Source organism: Scyliorhinus canicula, chromosome 3 (assembly GCF_902713615.1).
Source record: "Scyliorhinus canicula chromosome 3, sScyCan1.1, whole genome shotgun sequence".
Lineage (NCBI taxonomy): Eukaryota > Metazoa > Chordata > Chondrichthyes > Carcharhiniformes > Scyliorhinidae > Scyliorhinus > Scyliorhinus canicula.
The window spans coordinates 227,985,852-228,003,922 of NC_052148.1; the positions used below are offsets into that span (position 1 = coordinate 227,985,852).

The following is an 18,071-nucleotide window of genomic DNA, read 5'->3' on the forward strand; positions in this document are numbered from 1 at the left end:
CAGACAGTCAACAGATATTTCTGAAAGAGAAATCATGTTTAACAAATGTGTTAAGAATTTTTTGCGGAAATAAACAAGCCTCAGATATAGATGGGGCGTAAGGTTTGAAACTGAGCTTTGCCTTAGCAGAAACTGAGGTTTATGTGCCCCGAGTGATCTCCCAGAAAGTGTTTATTTTACAGTTCGTTTGTCCGGTAAACAACTTTTTTTATCTGATTAATCAATAATTAACAATCTGTTTGTTCCCTTTGATTTAAAGATTGTGCAAGTTCCTGTATTTAAGTCAAGCAATTCTGGTGATAACAGAACAGTTTGGAGTGAGGGGCAGCACAATAGTGAACGAGTAAAGAACTTTCTACAAGTAAATCACAATGAACAGTAAAATTACTGTCACCGTCATCGCTTTCTTCATACTGTACCTGTCACCAACGCAATGTAAAGAATCATTCTGAGAAGCGTATTGTATCTTTAACCATAATTTAGTCGTCTTAATCATCTAGTCATCTGCTCAGCCGGGGGCTGTGGCCAGGCTGCTCTTCACTGCTCAGCTAGGAGGTTGAGCTCAGTAAGAATATATTTTAGTGTTGTATGTGTTTGGCTGTGTGCATGTGGTGTATGTGTGTCTGTGTGCATGTGGTGTGTGTGAGTCTGTGTGTTTGTGCATGTGGTGCATGTGTGTGCGTGTGGTGCGTGACTGTGTGCATGTGTGCATGTGGTGTATGTGTGCGCGCGTGTTTGTGTCTGTGTGCATGTGTGTGTGCATGCATATGGTGTATGTGTGTCTGTGTGCATTATGATGTGTGTTTATGCATTGGTGTATGTGTTTCTGTGTGCATGTGGTGTGTGTGTGTCTGTGTGCATGTGGTGTGTGTCTGTGCATGTGGTGTGTGTGTTTGTGCATGTGGTGTGTGTCTGTGTGCATGTGGTGTGTGTTTTTGTATCTGTGTGCATGTGTGTGTGCATGCATGTGGTGTATGTGTGTCTGTGTTCATGTGGTGTGTGTTTGTACATGTGGTGTCTGTGTGCATGTGGTGTGTGTCTGTATGCATGTGGTGTGTGTGTGTGTGTGCGCGCATGTGGTGTGTCTCTGTGTGTATGTGGGTTTGTGTCTGTGTGCATGTGTGTGTGTGCATGCATGTGTGTGTGTGTGTATTTACATGTGGAGTGTGTATGTGTCTGTGTGCATGTGGAGTGTGTGTCTGTATGCATGTGATATGTGTGTGTCCCAGCTCACCCCTCATTGTCCTAGCTCCCCCCTCACAGTCCCAGCTCCCCCCTCACTCTCTCTGCTGCCCCCCCCCCCACTGTCCCAGCTGCCCCCTTACTGTCCCAGCTCCCCCTTCACTGTCCGTGCTCCGCCATCAACCTGACCACCCTGCCATCCACCTGCTCCCCTCTGCCATCTGCCTGCCCCACCCTGCCATCCACCTGCTCCCCTCTGCCATCTGCCTGCCCCACCCTGCCATCCACCTGCTCCCCTCTGCCATCTGCCTGCCCCACCCTGCCATCCACCTGCTCCTCTCTGCCATCTGCCTACCCCACCCTGCCATCCACCTGCTCCCCTCTGCCATCTGCCTGCCCCACCCTGCCGTCCACCTGCTCCCCTCTGCCATCTGCCTGCCCCACCCTGCCGTCCACCTGCTCCCCTCTGCCATTGTGAGTGTGCGTTGGTTTCTGTGAGTATTTGTGCAATTATAGGTCTGATTTTCCCGCTCCCTGTGGTTTGCAATATTCCGTGTGTACAGATTTTCAGTATGTGAGAGGTATTGTGTAAGCTGCTCACAAATTGGCCCTTTTAAGATAATATGCAAGTCCGGCCAAATTTTGCGAGACCGCTGAAGAAAGTTGGGAATGTGAAGAAAAATGGTTCCAAAGCTGTGAAGGTGCAAATCCTGCTGCCATTTCCCATGCCAGCTATTTGCAGCAATGGAGGAAAGTGGGTGGACGAGGAACTCACAGGCTGCTGCTGTGAAATTGCTGCCACTATTCTGGAAATGTGCATTCCAGAACTACTGCAATTTACAGTGAGGTGGCTGCCTTTTGGAAGTCTTTCCAAATCACTCCCAGCAGAATGGATGCATGAACCATTGACTGCAGGAGAGAAAAATATAAAAGGTTAGGAAAAATGGTGTTGCCTCCTTTACAGTTCGTCATAAAATGCTGTAGCCTGAGTTATATCTGTGTTCACTAGTATGAGGGATGACAGACATTACTGTGATTAGACAAAGTCAGTGACAATGAAATCAACTGGCTGCTTGGTTGTTTCTTCTGACAACTGACAAGCTGTCAAGTGAAAGAATAGCATTAGATAGTTGGAAAAGTCTTCAGATTAATTGGAGGAGTTTATCTCCTGGATTAAGTGCTATTCTGCAATGGAAAATATTGAAAGGCTAGACCACTGTGAGAGTCAGAGTTCATTGTTGAATATCTTCCACCTTGGTTTCATTCATTTTTAACATAATAACACAGCCATCTGTTTGGCTGTTTGAAAGCTTTGACAGATGTATGAGCTATTGGTTGTTTTCAAAAGCATTAAGCATTTGTTACGAAAGAGTTCATTTTCACAGCTTTCCCTGAGCATATCAGTTTTCTGGCTTGGCTGTTTTTAAAGGTACTAATGGATTCTGTACTGCAGAGTTTGTTCACGTGGCTGTAATGGGGAATCTTGATAGAAAAATTAGCTTTTCAAAGGCACACAAATTTTTTTATAGTCTGTTGTGTTCTGTTTTGAAAGTGGATTCTGGGTGGGGGTACAAGGTGATGGGATGGGGTGAGTGGAGTTGGGGCAATAAGAGTTGGGGTGGACAGTAGAAGGGGAAATGGGCTGAGAGGGTAGGAGGAGGTTAGGCTGAGGGAGTTACGAGTGCTGATGGGTTAAAGAAGTGAAAAACATGAGGGGTGGGGATTTACACTCATCTCCATAGCTGTACTGATGTCACCGCAGATGGAGCTGCCTGGTTGCCTTGACATCAGCCCATCTCCGTATCCATCTCCAGGTCGTCCCACCCTCCTGGAGATGAGAATCCCATCCAGCTGCCCTGCTGGGATGAAAGTGGAATAGAGGGAACGGGAAATCTCCTGATTCCCCATTTCCACCTCCATGATCAAAACATCATCAAATACAGATAAATGGATACTTCTGTGAAATCAAAATACTTATTAAAGGGTCTGTAATACTTTTCTGTTCCAGCCATACCTATCGAAAGGACGATAGTGGAGCCACATTGCCAATGTCTCCATTCGTCTTCTGAGTTAATCAGTCCAGAGATGATGAGGAATATTGAAATATTTCCAATTACTTCCAATTGTTCACGTGTGGAAGTGACGTAAGTCTTATTGACCAACTAACTGTTTGTGAATATAATGGTATTTATAAAGGATCAATATGTTTATTTCCCATTGTTTGTGGGTAGCTCGGGGGCAGGAACAATCCAATGGGTTATCAGGTGGGAATTTGAACGGGATCCCGAGAAATGAAGGAGTCAAGAGAGAGAAGACCAACTCTGCAGAAGAGCAATTTGATGTTGGAAAGTTCTCAAAATAGGGACCAAGGGCGGGATTCTGCAGCTGTCGACACCGGAATCAGGAAATGCGATTGGGAAGAGAATTACACAACAGCCGTAAATCGTGGCTGGCGCTGGGTGCCCGATGGAATGCCATGCTCTGGTGCCTCAATGGCGGCATCAATGCGTTCTACTCTGCACTTACAGTAAACGCCATTGGCATATCATTAACAGGCCTGACCCTGTATTCCCTGGAGCCCCTGCGATGCTCCACCTCTGCCAGGAAGAATTACCAATGGCGAGTTTCACTAGTGGTTTTAAAAATCGGGAAACAGGGTCCGCGGCTGCTGAGGGAAGGAGAGAAGGTAGGGCAAGTTCCTAGAGGCGTGACCGTGGGCTGCCGGTCCTGCAGCTGGCAGGGCTGGTGGGGGGCATCTGCCAGGGCTGGGCGGGTGTCATGTGAGAGTACCTTTAAGAAATGAATGTTTAGCAAATAGCTGTAGTGGATGTACCTTTAAGTAATGGTGTTTGTCAAATGGCTGCAGTGATGCCAGAGAATGGGTGGAGCTGGGCTGTCTGTCTGCTTTTACTTTCGCTTTGGGATGGCTGCTACAGGGTGTGGTTAGTTTAGTTTTGAGAGCTGGATAGCTGCAGGCAGTGCAAGCAGCTGTATAAGTATTTCTCTCTGCAATCTAAAGACGGTCTCCAGATCATTTGAGGATTTTAAAGTGAGAACTGCTCTCAGTAGAGAATTTAAACCTGATCTCTGTGTTAAAAAGGGTCTTTGGTCTTCTGGATGTCGCAAGGAAAGATTAAGGGATATTTATAGAATATTGTATCTGTGGGAGGACTGGTGTTGATAGTTGTCAAGCTGTTTACTGTGGGTTTATAAAGTGTTAACTGGTTTCATAAGATTGTCAACTCTCTGTTGCATCACACCTGTAAACTGGGCCCTTGGGCTCCCCATAATCAAAATCATTTAAAAGTCATGGGTCAGGTGAACTCCACGATACACATTGGGGTTCTCTAAACCCTGGCCCCGTAATACGGGGAAGTAGAGGGGTTGCCCAGGGGAAGGGCCGTAGGGTCTGGGTGACTCCCCTTCCCCCGGGACCGGGGTGTCCAGGCATGGAAAGCCATTGCCGTGGTCTGCAAGGCATACATCTTCCCCACTGACAGAAATCTAAAATACTGTAAACATTGAATGTCTGAAATACAACAGAGAATATCGGAAAGTGGGAGAGACACTTGTGTGGTGACTTTTCCAGAAGTGTCACTGAGGCACTGAACAGGCCACCCATGGTTCTCCCTGGGTTCCAGGACCCAGAGGCCGGCAGCTCTCTTGTACACAGCTGCTCCACCAGGGAAGCACTGGCTGCTGCAGGTCTACCCAGGCCTCGGATCAAGGAGAGACCCAGGTATGGATGGCACAAAAGTGTTTTCAGAGCGTCTTTGAACAGGTAGCCCATCTATTGGGAACCCAATGACACCAGGGTTTGATCGTCGAGCACAGCCAGTCCCTGCCATCTACTGAGTTAGGACCAGCAGTGACAGGCTGCGACCCTTAAATAGGCATTAATTAATTAGGCCTCAATTCCTGGTGGTATGGGGAGGCTTTCCACCATGGTCTTAATCGAGATAGGAGCAATCAGGTGGCGGAGTCTTTTCAGGAAGATTAACGGAAGCTCGGCAAATAGCTCCTCACCTTTCTATCCGACACTGCATCAAACGTCCAGATTCAACTTTGAGTTCAACAATTTTAGTAAGCATTACCTGTCCCATTGTCACTAATTTCACCTTTCACCATCATCCTCTTTTGCTATTTCGCAGGTTAACCAGCCACCCACATTAAAAGACACAGACAAGTTGGATACAAGGAAGTAGTTATACAGAAAGATTGTATTTACAGTGGCTGCATTACTGAGAATTTGAAATCATTTTACAACTCTTTACAGAATCACCCTTAAAAACGAGACAATATTTTGTGTGAATCCTGAAGCCAGCTGGTTGAAGCCAATGATTAACAGGACGTTGCAGCAACATTTTGAGGGTAAGTATCTATTTTGTGTGTCAATGAAGATGAGGTAGAGATGCCGGCGTTGGACTGGGGTGAGCACAGTAAGAAGTCTTACAACACCAGGTTAAAATCCAACAGGTTTGTTTCAAACATGAGCTTTCGGAGCACTGCTCCTTCCTCAGGAAGAATGGGGAGGTATGTTCCAGAAACATTTAATAGACAAAGTCAGAGATGCTGGACAATGCTTGGAATGCGAGCATTTGCAGGTAATCAAATCATTACAGATCCAGAGAGAGGGATAATCACAGGTTAAAGAGGTGTGAATTGTCTCAAGCCAGAACAGTTGGTAGGATTTTGCAAGTCCAGGCCAGATGGTGGGGGGTGAATGTAATGCGACATGAATCCAAGATCCCAGTTGAGGCCGCACTCATGCGTGCGGAACTTAGCTATAAGTTTTTGCTCGGCAATTCTGCGTTGTCGCGTGTCCTGAAGATCGCCTTGGAGAACGCTTACCCAGAGATCAGAGGCTGAATGCCCTTGACTGCTGAAGTGTTCCCCGACTGGAAGGGAACATTCCTGCCTGGTGATTGTCGCACGATGCCCATTCATTCGTTGTCGCAGTGTCTGCATGGTCTCGCCAATGTACCACGCTTCGGGACATCCTTTCCTGCAGCGTAAGAGGTAGACTACATTGGTCGAGTCGCACGAGTATGTGCCGCGTACCTGGTGGGTGGTGTTACCACGTGTAATGGTGGTATCCAAGTCGATGATCTGGCATGTCTTGCAGAGATTGCCCTGGCAGGGTTGTGTGGTGTTGTGGTTGCGGTTCTGAAGGCTGGGTAATTTGCTGCAAACAATGGTTTGTTTGAGGTTGCGCGGTTGTTTGAAGGCCAGTAGTAGGGTGTGGGGATGACCTTGGCAAGATGTTCATCTTCATTGATGATGTGTTAACTTCTTCGCAGCCTTCAACGCATCATCAATGAAGATGAACATCTTGCCAAGATCAACCCCACACCCCCACTACTGGCCTTCATCTGTATTAAAAAATCACATCAGTGACTGACTACTACTTCCTAGCTCATAGCCCTCTGACCATTAAATCTATTAACTGCAAAGAACACCTTGTTCCCTATTTCCTTGTTCCTTCCTTTCACTTACTTGCTACCAAGACATAGTTTACAAAATACATGGCAAATTGATATGAGTTGTGAAAATTCTTTGTGACAATGGTTGCAAAATATACTGATGGTGCGAACTGGGAAGAGAAGATAAGGAGTTTACAAAGGGGCATAGATACGTTAAGCGAGTGGGCAAAAGCCTGGCAAATAGAGTATTATCGAAATGATGAGAGATTGTAGAGCTCTGAGGTACAGAGGGATCTGCATGCCTCAGTGCATGAATCACAAAAGGCTAGTATTCAGGCACAGCAAGTAATTAGGAAAGCTAATGGAATTTTATTGTTTATTGTGAGGGGAATTGACTACAAAATAGGGAGGTTATGCTTCATTTGTATAAGGCATTGGTGAGACCACATAGAATCGTAGAATAATAGAATTAAAGTCAGTGCAGAAGGAGGCCATTTGGTCCATTGAGTCGGCACTGACCCTTCGAATGAGCACTCTATCCATGTTCACCCCACCCTATCCCCGTAACCCCATAACTTAACCTGTCCAATCCTTGGGCATTCAGGGACAATTTAGGATGGCCAATCCACCTAACCGCACATCTTTGGACTATTGGAGGAAACTGGAGCACCCGGAGCAAACCCACGCAGATACAGGAGTACATACAAACTCCACACACAGTCACAGGGATTGAACAGGTCCCTGGTGCTGTGAGGAGGCAGTGCTAACCACTGCTCTGCCGTGACTATGAACCAACATAAATTATGCAGCAGGGGAGGCGTAGTGTATTGTCACTGGGCTAGTAGACACCCAAAGCCATGATCTGGGAACATGGGCTAGAATCCTGCCATGGCAGATAGTGAAATTAGAATTCAATCAAAGAAATCTGGAATTAAATGTTGAGTGATAACCATGAAACCATGGTCGATTGTCGCAAAAAACCCATCTGGTTCACTAATATCCTTTCGGGAAGTAAATCTGTCGTCCGTACCTGGTCTGGGGTACAAAGTGACTCCAGACCCACAGCAATGTGGTTGATCCTGAGATATCCTCAGGGATGGACAATAAATGCTGGCCCAGCCAGCAATGCCCAAACTCCCATATGCCATTAATGTTTAAAAGCAACTTTTCCATCTTTAAGAATCTGTTTTGGATTTGCACTTTCTACTTCCCTCTTGCATGACTGCTGTCGTTTATAACCCAACAGACTGCGACCAATTTTACTTTCACAGAATATCAATGCCTTTTCTACACTTAGATAACCCAGCTCATGTTAGTGAAAATAACAATGACTGTGCATGTTACAAGGTACACAATTCCCTGTGCATATTAAAGGATATTGTTTACAGTATTGGTCTTATTTAAGGAGTAATGTGTTGGGAGCAGTTTCGAGATAGATTACGAGACTAACACCTGGAAAGGGTGGGTTGCCTTATGTGGAAAGGTTGGAGATGTTTGGTTTGCGTTCAGAGTTTAGAAGAATCAAAGGAACTGAAGAATTCTGTACTGAGAGTTTACTTGCTCTGTTGTCATGGAGAATCTTGACAGAAATATGGGGGGGGCGATTCTCCGTGCCCCGCGCTGGGCCAGAGAATCGCCGCAACCGTGCCACGACGCTCCGATGTCGGCGCGCGATTCTCCGACGTGCAGAGAATCGGCGCCTTTTGCGCCGGCGGGTTTGACGTGGAGCCGGGCGCAGGCCGCTTGAATCGGAGGGGCCGCCGATTCTCCGGCCCGCATGGGCCAGGCGGCCGCGCGGTAAAAGCAGAGTCCCGCCGGCGCCGTTCACCTCTGGTCGCTGCCGGTGGGAACTCTGCGCGAAGGGTCGGGGAGGGGGCGGACTGTGGGGGGTGTGGCCTGTGGGGTGGGAAAAGCGCTCCTTCACTGGGGGTGGGCCTCCGATGGGGTCTGGCCCGCAATCGGGGCCCACTGATCGGTGGGCCGGCCTTTCCCCCCCGGGCCTAGTTTGTTACGCGGCTGGCCACTGAACCCCCACGCCATGTAGTGTTGGGGCCGGCACGCTGAAGACGTCCCCCGCACATGCACAGGTTGGCGCGGCCAAACTGTGTATGCGCGGGTTGGCGTGGCGCCCATTTGGTGCCGGGAAGGAAGGCTGGAGCGGTATGAACTGCTCCAGCGCTGTGCTGGCCCCCTGTGGGGGACAGAGTCGGTCGTCCCCGTGCCTGTTCCCCGCCGTCGTGAAACGCAACAGTGTTCACAACGGTGTGAACACTTAGTCTCCATTTTGGAGAATCGCCCCCATGAGCTTTGCAGAAACATCCACATGTTATTAGAGCCTTGTCACCTCTATGGATACTGGGAGAGTGGAATAAACTAGGAGGGGGCAGGATGAGGGAAGGGTAAGAGGTGGGCTAGTTTCAGGGTGATAGGGAGGAGGTAGTGGGGTCAGAGGGCGGTGGAAGGTTGGGATGAGGGAGTTGAGGCTGCTGACAGGGGTAAGGGGGTGAAAGGGGTGAGGGGGGACTTGGCTCTCTCGGCACCATCCCAGCTCCGTATCCATCTCCAGGTCGTCCCCACCCTCCTGAAGATGGGAATCCTGCCCAGCTGCCCTGCTGGGATGGAAATGGTATTGAGGGAACAGGAAATCTCCTGATTCCACATTTCCATGTCCATGTTGAAAACATCATTAAATACAGAAAAATAGATACTTCTGTGAAATCAAATTTTACAATGTTTAATTGTGTTTAATCTTTTCCTGTTACAGGCACACACACCATAATGAGGAATATGCAGCCAAGATGTAAGTGTATCGACCACATTTCTCATGGCATCGATCCAAACACAATGAAGAATATTGAAATAATTCCAATTACTTCCCATTGTTCACGTGTGCAAGTGATGTAAGTCTTATTCACCAACTAACTGTTTGTGAATATAATGGTATTTATAAAGAATCAATATGTTTATTTCCCATTGTTTATGGGTAGCTCGGGGGCAGGAACAATCCAATGGGTTATCAGGTGGGAATTGGAACGGGATCCCGAGAAATGAAGGAGTCAAGAGAGAGAAGACCAACTCTGCAGAAGAGCAATTTGATGTTGGAAAGTTCTCAAAGTAGGAACCAAGGGTTTTATTGGAATCAGTTTATCCATAGAATCCATAGAGTCCCTACAGTGCAGAAGGAGGCCATTCAGCTCATCGAGTCTGTACTGACCCTCTGAAGGAGCATTCTAGCTGGACCCACTCCCCCGCCCTATCCCCTTAACGGCGTGCATTGATCATGGCCAATCCACCTAACCAGCACGACTTTGGATTGGGAGAGGAAACCGGAGCACCCGGAGTAAACCCACACAGACACAGGGAGAATGTGCAAACTCTACACAGTCACCCGAGGCTGGAATTGAACCTGGGTCCCTAGTGCTGTAAGACAGCAGTGCCAACCACTATACCGTCCAATTTTGAAATCAATTGAGAGCCAGGGCGGGTAAAGTTGTGAGTATGGGATGAGCGATAGTGTTAGTTGGTTCAGACCAAGAATGCAAATTTCCTGGGGGCTGAGTTAAGGACTGAAATGGGTGCAGGAACTGGACAGAGTAACATGGCTGCTATAGAAACTGGGGCTCTCTGGTTGTTACCAATATTCTATAATCTGAAATGCAGCAAGTTCCCTTCCCCACTCACAGAAAAGCAAAATACTGCAGCCATTAGACATCTGAAATAAAATGGAAAATATTGGAAAGCCAGAAAGACCCCTGTGTCGCATCTTTTCAGGAAGTGCCACTCAGGCACATAACAGGCCACCCGTAGGTCCTTCCCTGGGTTCAAGAACCCAGAGGCCAGCAGCTCTTCTGTACTCAGCAGCTCCACCGGGAAGCACTGTCGGCTGCTGGTACAGAATCCACCCAAGCCTCAGATCAAGGAGAGACCCTGGTACAGGTATGGATGGCAGGATAGTTTTCTCTGAGCAAGTGGCCCGTCCACTGGGAACCCACAAGCAATGTCACCAGGGTTTGTTCGTTGAGTGCGGCCATTCCCCACCAGTTACTGAGTTAGTACCAGCAGTGACAGGCTGCAACGCTTAAATGGGCATTAATTATTTGGCCCTCAATTGGACGTAGTATGGGAGGCCGTCTATGGGCTTTCCTTCCATCTAGACGTGGGTGGTTGGGTGGTGGGTGTCCCTATCTGCCACTTTCCAGTCCGATGAAATGCCCCTTGTCAGCAAACTCTTCACAGTGAGGGCACAAGCTTCTGTCCATTATTTCACATCAATGAGCTTTTATCAGAGTTGGAAAAATGTTCCCTATATTTTTAATAATTTGGAGGTCTTGTGACATTGTAACATCCCAACGTCTGGGCCAGACGTTCCGGTTTCAAGTACCACTTCAGGACTTTTTTAGTGATGGAAGGTGCCTAAAGTGAGACTATTTGTGAAGCAAAGAGCCACTCCAGTGAAAATGCAGCAAGGCCTCTGTTTGCAAACCCTGTGCAAACCAATTGAACTTTTAGGAGTGCTAGAATTTGGCAACAACAGTTAAGGAGCACAATAATAATAATAATAATCACTTATTGTCACAAGTAGGCTTCAATGAAGTTACTGTGGAAAGCCCCTAGTCGCCACATTCCGGCACCTGTTCGGGAAGGCCGGTATGGGAATTGAATCCGCGCTGCTGGCATTGTTCTGTATATCAAGCCAACTTTTTAGCCCACTGTGCTAAACCAGCCCCTAAATTACAAATTACAAACCATTGTAGAACTTTGCCAAGCATAATGATGGACATTCCAATGGAAGTCTGTGGTTGTCAATGTCCTTCAGAGAATGGTATCTGGGGGAAGAGATTTTTAATTCTCCACTCCCGTTTCCACTCTGACCTCTCTGTGCTTGAAATAACTGTTTTCAGGAAGATTAACGAAAGCTTGAGAAACAGCTCCTCATCTTTCTATCGGACACTTCACCAACCTTCCAGACTCACATTGAGTTCCACAATTTCAGACCAATCACTGTTGCCATTTTATCAAACTGTCCCATTATCACCAATTTCACCATCATCCTCTTTGCTATTTTGCAGGTTAACCAACGACCCAAATTTAAAAAAGACAGGCAAGTTGGATACAAGGAAGTAGTTATACAGATAGATTGTATTTACAGTGTGGCTGCATGACTGAGAATTTGAAATCATTTTACAACTCTTTACAGAATCACTCTTAAAAACAACCGTACGGTTTGTGTGAATCCTGAAGCCAGCTGGATGAAGCCAATGGTTGACAGTACGTTGCAGCAACATTATCGGAGTAAGTTTCTAATTTGTGTGTCATGAACAGCAGGATAAGGATCTTAGTTCACTTGTACACATATGGCACAAAGGCAGGGACAATGTAGAGGACGGACGACTAAATGTTCTCACAGGTCTCGGGATCCCAATACTGGAATCAAATGGGGATCCCAGGTCTGAGATTATCAGGAGCAAGACTGGCAAAGGGAGATTCCAGAAGGAGGCTTCCTATTTGCCCATTTCTGAGCTTGTTGTCCAATTAACGACAGTGGCAGACCCCAATGCTGCAGCTGTCGGCCTCCCCACTCATCTGGTCACTTCACTCACTGTGGTTTTAATCCTGATTGGAGTTGGGATGGGACGCGACCCCATAGATCCCATTGTGGGCGGGATCCAGATTGCAACATCTTGCGAGATCTTGTTAGATCTCATGAGGCATAATGACCATCGGAAATCCTGAGAGAAGCCTCTCCCAGGATTCCCGATGGTCATTATGCCTCATGAGATATAATAAGGTCTCACAAGACGTTGCGATCTGGATCCCGCCCACAATGGGAGGGACCCAGACTTACAGAATCCAGTGAGTTGAGACTCACTTAGCTCTGCCAACGCCAAATTGAACCGGCTCCCGGCCTCATCGAGGGGAACCTGGCCACGTGCCATTCAACACTGGTCCCCATAAATTGGGAACCCATCAGAAGGGCACTAGGGGTGTCTACCAGGCGATCAGAGGTCCTAGGGTGGCTGGTATCTGGGTTGGCTAGCAGCCTGGCACTGCTGATGCCATTCAGGCACTGCCAGCCTGGCACCTGAGCAGTGCCTGCTGAGCACCCTGTCGGTGCCACCCAGGTGGCAACCTGGCACTGCCAGTATGCCTAAGTGGCACTGCCAGGCTAGCAATGGTACTGCCAGGGTGCCAGTGCCAATGTGTCCAGGTGGTATGGCAGGGATCCGGCCTGGGGGTGCACTGCCCATGTCAGGTGGGTTGTGGGGAGCTCGAGGATCCCCAACAGGTGATTTGGGGGAGTCCGGGGTCTTGTTGGGGGGGGGGGGTCAAGAAGTTGGGGCGCTATTTGAAAATGGCGTCCTGATCCCATCCTGCACTGAGGAGCTCTGCTTGGTGGACCTACTGAATGGGGAAATGGGGCTGGGTGCGGCGTCGGCGGAGCGTTCCCCACTGAGCCCCGAAAAACAGACAGAGTGCCGTAGATGGCAGAGTGGTTCCCGACCTGCAGCACTGGGAACGACCCCTCTAATCCCGCCCATAATGGACTCTGGTTTTTTTGGTTAGATCGCGACCAAAATCCCCTAGATTTTGGGAATGTTCCATTGGAGAGACAGCAAATGTAACTCCTTCATTTAAATAGGGAGGGAGATAGAAATCAGGAAACCCCAGGCCAGTTAGTCTAATGTCTGTCATTGGGAAAATGTTAGAACCTATTACTAAAGAGTTTATTGCAGCACACCAGGAAACACTCAAGGCCATCATACAGAGTCAAAGAAAAATCAGTGAACGGCTAATCAAAGGTTATTGCAGAAATAAAAACTCATGGTGTAGGGGTTAATATATTGACACGGATTGAATATTGGCTAGCTAACAAGAAACAGAGGGTGCAATTTAATAGCCACACTACACCCGACACGGATCAGGGTGAGACGGTTCGTTTGCAGGAGAGGCGGAAATCGGGCACCTCGTCTGGCGCCAGACAGTTTGCGTTCCAACCAGCTCTCTCTCGTTGGCGGATTCAGAATCCCGCTTCGGCCTGGTGAGAAACCAGTAACCACCAGTGAAAGATAATCTTCATCTCGTTAATGAGACGCTCACCCTATCGAACCGCCCCCTGGGATCTAACCAGCGTTCCAACGGGACATCACGCCAGCGCTGATGAGTACATCAATTTAAAAATGGGAACCTAGCACAATGGCCGTTGAGGGGATTGGGATAGGTGAGTAGCCGTCCTTGGAATGAGCATTCAGCCCAGGGGCACCGAGCTGCCGCCCCAGTGCTCGGTCGGGGGGGGGGGGGGGGGGGGGGTGTTGGGGAGCTCCCAGGTGGAGATGGGTCATTACGGCAGAGGGCATGGCAACATCGGCCTGGAGTCGCCCCTGAGCTGGGGGCAGTCAGGGGTCCAGTGCTTGGGGCAAAGGCCTGATATGTGTGTACCCATAGCGGGGGCAGCCTATCAGTCCCACCACACACATCAAGGGCAGAGCCCTGTTCCTGGCTGTATGTGGCAGGTCACTTGAACTCTTTCTTGTTTCTGAGCAGTCTCTGGCCACACAGCTGAAGGCTATTGCTAAGAAGGAGTTGGCTTTGGTGGGTATGTGAACACTGGACAGCTCTCGAGTGCATTCCCATGGGCACACCTGCCGTGTTTCAGACGATGATTACTGCATCGCATTGCGATTGAATTGTGAGGCCTGGACACTTTGCCCAAACCCCGGACGTGTCAATAGCCACAGCCAATAGTCATACACACAAAGGCTGGGGCATGGTACTGGGAATCACCCCGCATGCACATGGTGTGTGTGCATTGGTGGGGGAGAAAACAGAGAGCATGAGAGAATGGTGGTACAAACTGACTTGCTGTGTGAAATAACATGACAGAGGCTTCACGTATTCCAGGTGTAACATGTTTTAATGGTGTACAATCGAAAGTCCCATTTTCCCTAACTACCGATGGTGCCCTCCCCCCCTCTCTCCCCCCCCCCCCCCCCCCCCCACCCCAGTGCTCACTCAGTGACCCTGTGGATTCGGGAGAGGTGGAGACGCCCGTCATCGCTCTGGTCGGAAGCACCTGGTTGGAGGCACCTGATTGGGCTCCAGCACTCCTTCCTCCCGGACGTTGCCCGTGGGCCCTGGGGATCTCCATGTGGCCGAGAGGCAGCTGGAGTGAACTCCATGAATACTCCAAATGTGGCCTAACCAAGGTTTTATATAGATGCAACATGATTTCCCAACTCTTGTACTCAAATAAATAAAAATAAATAAATGATCTTTATTGTCACAAGTAGGCTTACATTAATACTGCAATGAAATTACTGTGAAAAGCCCCTAGTCGCCACATTCCGGCGCCTGTTCGGGTACACAGAGGGAGAATTCAGAATTCTCGGCTGGTACGGGAATTGAACCCACGCTTCTGGCCTTGTTCTGCATCACAGCTGTCTAGCCCACTGAGCTAAACCAGCCCATGCCCCGGCTGATGAATGCAAGCATGCCATATGCTTCTTAATCATCCTGGCCACCTGTGTTGCCACTTTTAAGGAACTGTGGACCTGCACACCCAGATCCCTCTGTATATATATATAGATTTACATAGAATTTCCAGTGCAGAAGGAGGCCATTCGGTCCATCGAGTCTGCACCGGCTCCTGGAAAGAGCACCCTACCAAAGGTTAACACCTCCACCCTATCCCCATAACCCAGTAACCCCACCCAACACTAAGGGCAACTTTGGACACTAAGGGCAATTTATCATGGCCAATCCACCTAACCTGCACATCTTTGGACTGTGGGAGGAAACCGGAGCACCCGGAGGAAACCCACGCACACACGGGGAGGATGTGCAGACTCCACACAGACAGTGACCCAAGCCAGAATCGAACCTGGGACCCTGGAGCTGTGAAGCGATTGTGCTATCCACAATGCTACCGTGCTGCCCCCTATCAGTTAATGCATTAAATACCAGGTGTCAAGACTAAAGAACTATCCCATCCCCTGCTCCAACTCCAATAAATACAAAAAAATGGTCCTCAAGGCTACACTTCTCTAAACAACCTGTGGTCCATAATGAAATGGATTTGATTATTAAATTATTATATGTTAATGTTCCTAAGGGTTCTGCCATTTACAGTATAATTCATACCTAGATTTGATCCTTCATAATACATCACCCAACGTTTGTCCGGATTATACTCCATCTGCCATTTCTGTGCCCAAGTCACAAATCTATCTATATCCTATTGTATTTTCGGCACTATCAGCAACTCCGCCAATCTTCATGTCATCCGCAAACTTACTAATCAGACCACCTACATTTTCCTCCAGATCATTTCTATATACTGCAAACAACAGAGGTCCCAGCACTGATCCCTGCGGAACATCACTAGCTACAGGTCTCCATTCAGATAAACAGCCTTCCACCATTACTCCCTGTCTTCTATAACCCATGTGATTTTAGGTTTTGTACCAGTTTGCCATGTGGGACCTTGTCAACTCCTTACTAAAGTCCATATAAACTATATCCACAACCCACATTCGGTAGCATAGTGGTTAGCACTATGGCTTCACAGCGGCAGGTCCCAGGTTCGATTCCCGCTTGGGTCACTGTTGGTGGGGAGTCTGCACGCTCTCCCCGTATATGCTTGGGTTTCCTCCCACAATCCAAAACAATTCAAAGATGTGTAGGTTAGGTGGATGGCCCATGCTAAATTGCCCTAAGGTTACATGGGGTTGCTGGGTTACAGGGATAGGGTGGAGGTGTTGACTTAAGTAGGTGCTCTTTCCAAGACCTGGTGCAGACTCGATGGGCCAAAATTACTTCCTTCTGCACTGCAAATTCTATGATATTCCTTCTGTCATCAATTTTCTTTTTCACCTCTTTAGGAAACTCAATCAAGTTGGTTAGACATGACCTTCCCTGTGCAAAACCATGCTGCCTTCACTAACTAGCCCATTTTCCTCCAAACGTGCATACATCCTGTCTCTCAGTATCTTTTCCAAAAGCTTCCCCACCACTGATGTCAGGCTCACTGACCTATAACTTGCTAGATTGACCCTGCTTCCTTTCTTAAAGAAGGGAATAATATTTGCTATTCTCCAGTCCTCTGGAATCTCGCCTGTGGTCAACGAGGATGTGAAAATATCTGTTAAGGCCCCAGCTATTTTTCCCATTGCCTCCTGCAGGAATCTGGGATAGATCCCATCCGGCCGTGGGGACTCGTCTACCTTAATGCAATTTAGGATAATCAACACTATCCTTTGATAAAATGATGTTCTCAAGAGAGTTCACACACCTATCCCTGACCTCAATATCCGTCATGTCCTTCTGCCTGGTGAAAACCGATACAAAGTACTCATTAAGGATTTCCCCCACTTCCTGTGGTTCCGCACATAACTTCCTTCCATTGTCCTTAAGTGGGTCTACTGTTTGTCTTGCTACCCTCTTGCTCATAATATATGCATAAAAAGCCTTGGGATTCTCCTTGACCATGTTTGCTAAAGACATTTCATGGCCCCTTTTAGCCCTTCTAATTCCACAGTTAATTTCCTTCCTACTTTCACTGTTCTCCTCAAGGGCTTCATCAGGTTTTTGATGCCTGGAGCTCTCGGATGCTTCTTTTTTCCTTTTGACTAAGCTCACAATTTCCCTTGTCATCCATGGCTCCTGAATCCTGCCATTTCTATCCGTCATTTTTGCAGGGACATGACTGTCCAGCACTTCAATCAACTGGCCTTTAAAAGCCTCCCACATGTCAGACATGGATTTGTCCTCAAACAGCCGCTCCCAATCCATATTCCCCAGTTCCAGTCTAATTTGGATGTAATTGGTCCTTGCCCAATTAGGCACCCTCAGTTGTGGGACACTCTTATCCATGCCTACTCAATATCTTATGGAATTATGGTCACTAAACCCAAAATGCCCCCCACTGAAACATCAATCACCTGGCCTGGCTCATTCCCCAATACCAAGTGTAGTATGGCCTCCTCCCTGGTGGACTGTCAACATACTGGATCAAAAAGCTCTCCTGGACACATCTAACACATTGCTCTCCCTCTGAGCCCCTGGCTCTAAGGGATTCCCAGTCCATGTGGAGGAAGTTAAAATCGGCCATCACAACTACCCTGTTTTATTCACACCTTTTCAGTATCAGACAAGACAACTGCTCCTCTCTCTCCTGTGGGCTGTTGGGAGGTCTGTAGTACGCTCCCAACTTTGTGATTTCACCCTTCTTATTCCTCAGCACCACCCATAATGCCTCACTGCATGAATCCTCCAGTGTGTCCTCCCTCAACACAGCTGTGATCTGCTCCCTAATCAGCAATGCAACTCCCCCACCGCTTTTGTTTTCCTTTCTGTTCCATTTAACACAATACCCCGGAATGTTAAGCTGCCAGTCCTGTCCTTCCTTTAATCACGTCTCTCTAATTGCAATTACATTTTAGTTCCATGCTGTAATCCTGGCTCTCAGTT

At 48.0% G+C, this 18,071-nt stretch overlaps 1 protein-coding gene across 3 annotated transcripts in view; it reads left to right on the forward strand.

The window, feature by feature from the left end:
- Positions 1-280: 280 nt before the first annotated feature.
- LOC119963344 overlaps positions 281-18,071 on the forward strand; it is an 88,087-nt gene continuing 70,296 nt past the window's right edge. For 2 of the 3 annotated variants that reach the window (XM_038792347.1, XM_038792348.1), the window contains exons 1-5: positions 281-435; positions 3,191-3,326; positions 5,459-5,553; positions 9,370-9,505; positions 11,803-11,897. In XM_038792347.1, coding sequence (XP_038648275.1) covers positions 372-435; positions 3,191-3,326; positions 5,459-5,553; positions 9,370-9,505; positions 11,803-11,897 — 526 coding nt within the window. In that variant the 5' untranslated portion in view covers positions 281-371. Of the gene's footprint in view, positions 436-486; positions 566-3,190; positions 3,327-5,458; positions 5,554-9,369; positions 9,506-11,802; positions 11,898-18,071 lie in introns of those variants that run through there. The other variant, XM_038792349.1, reaches the window with a different exon arrangement.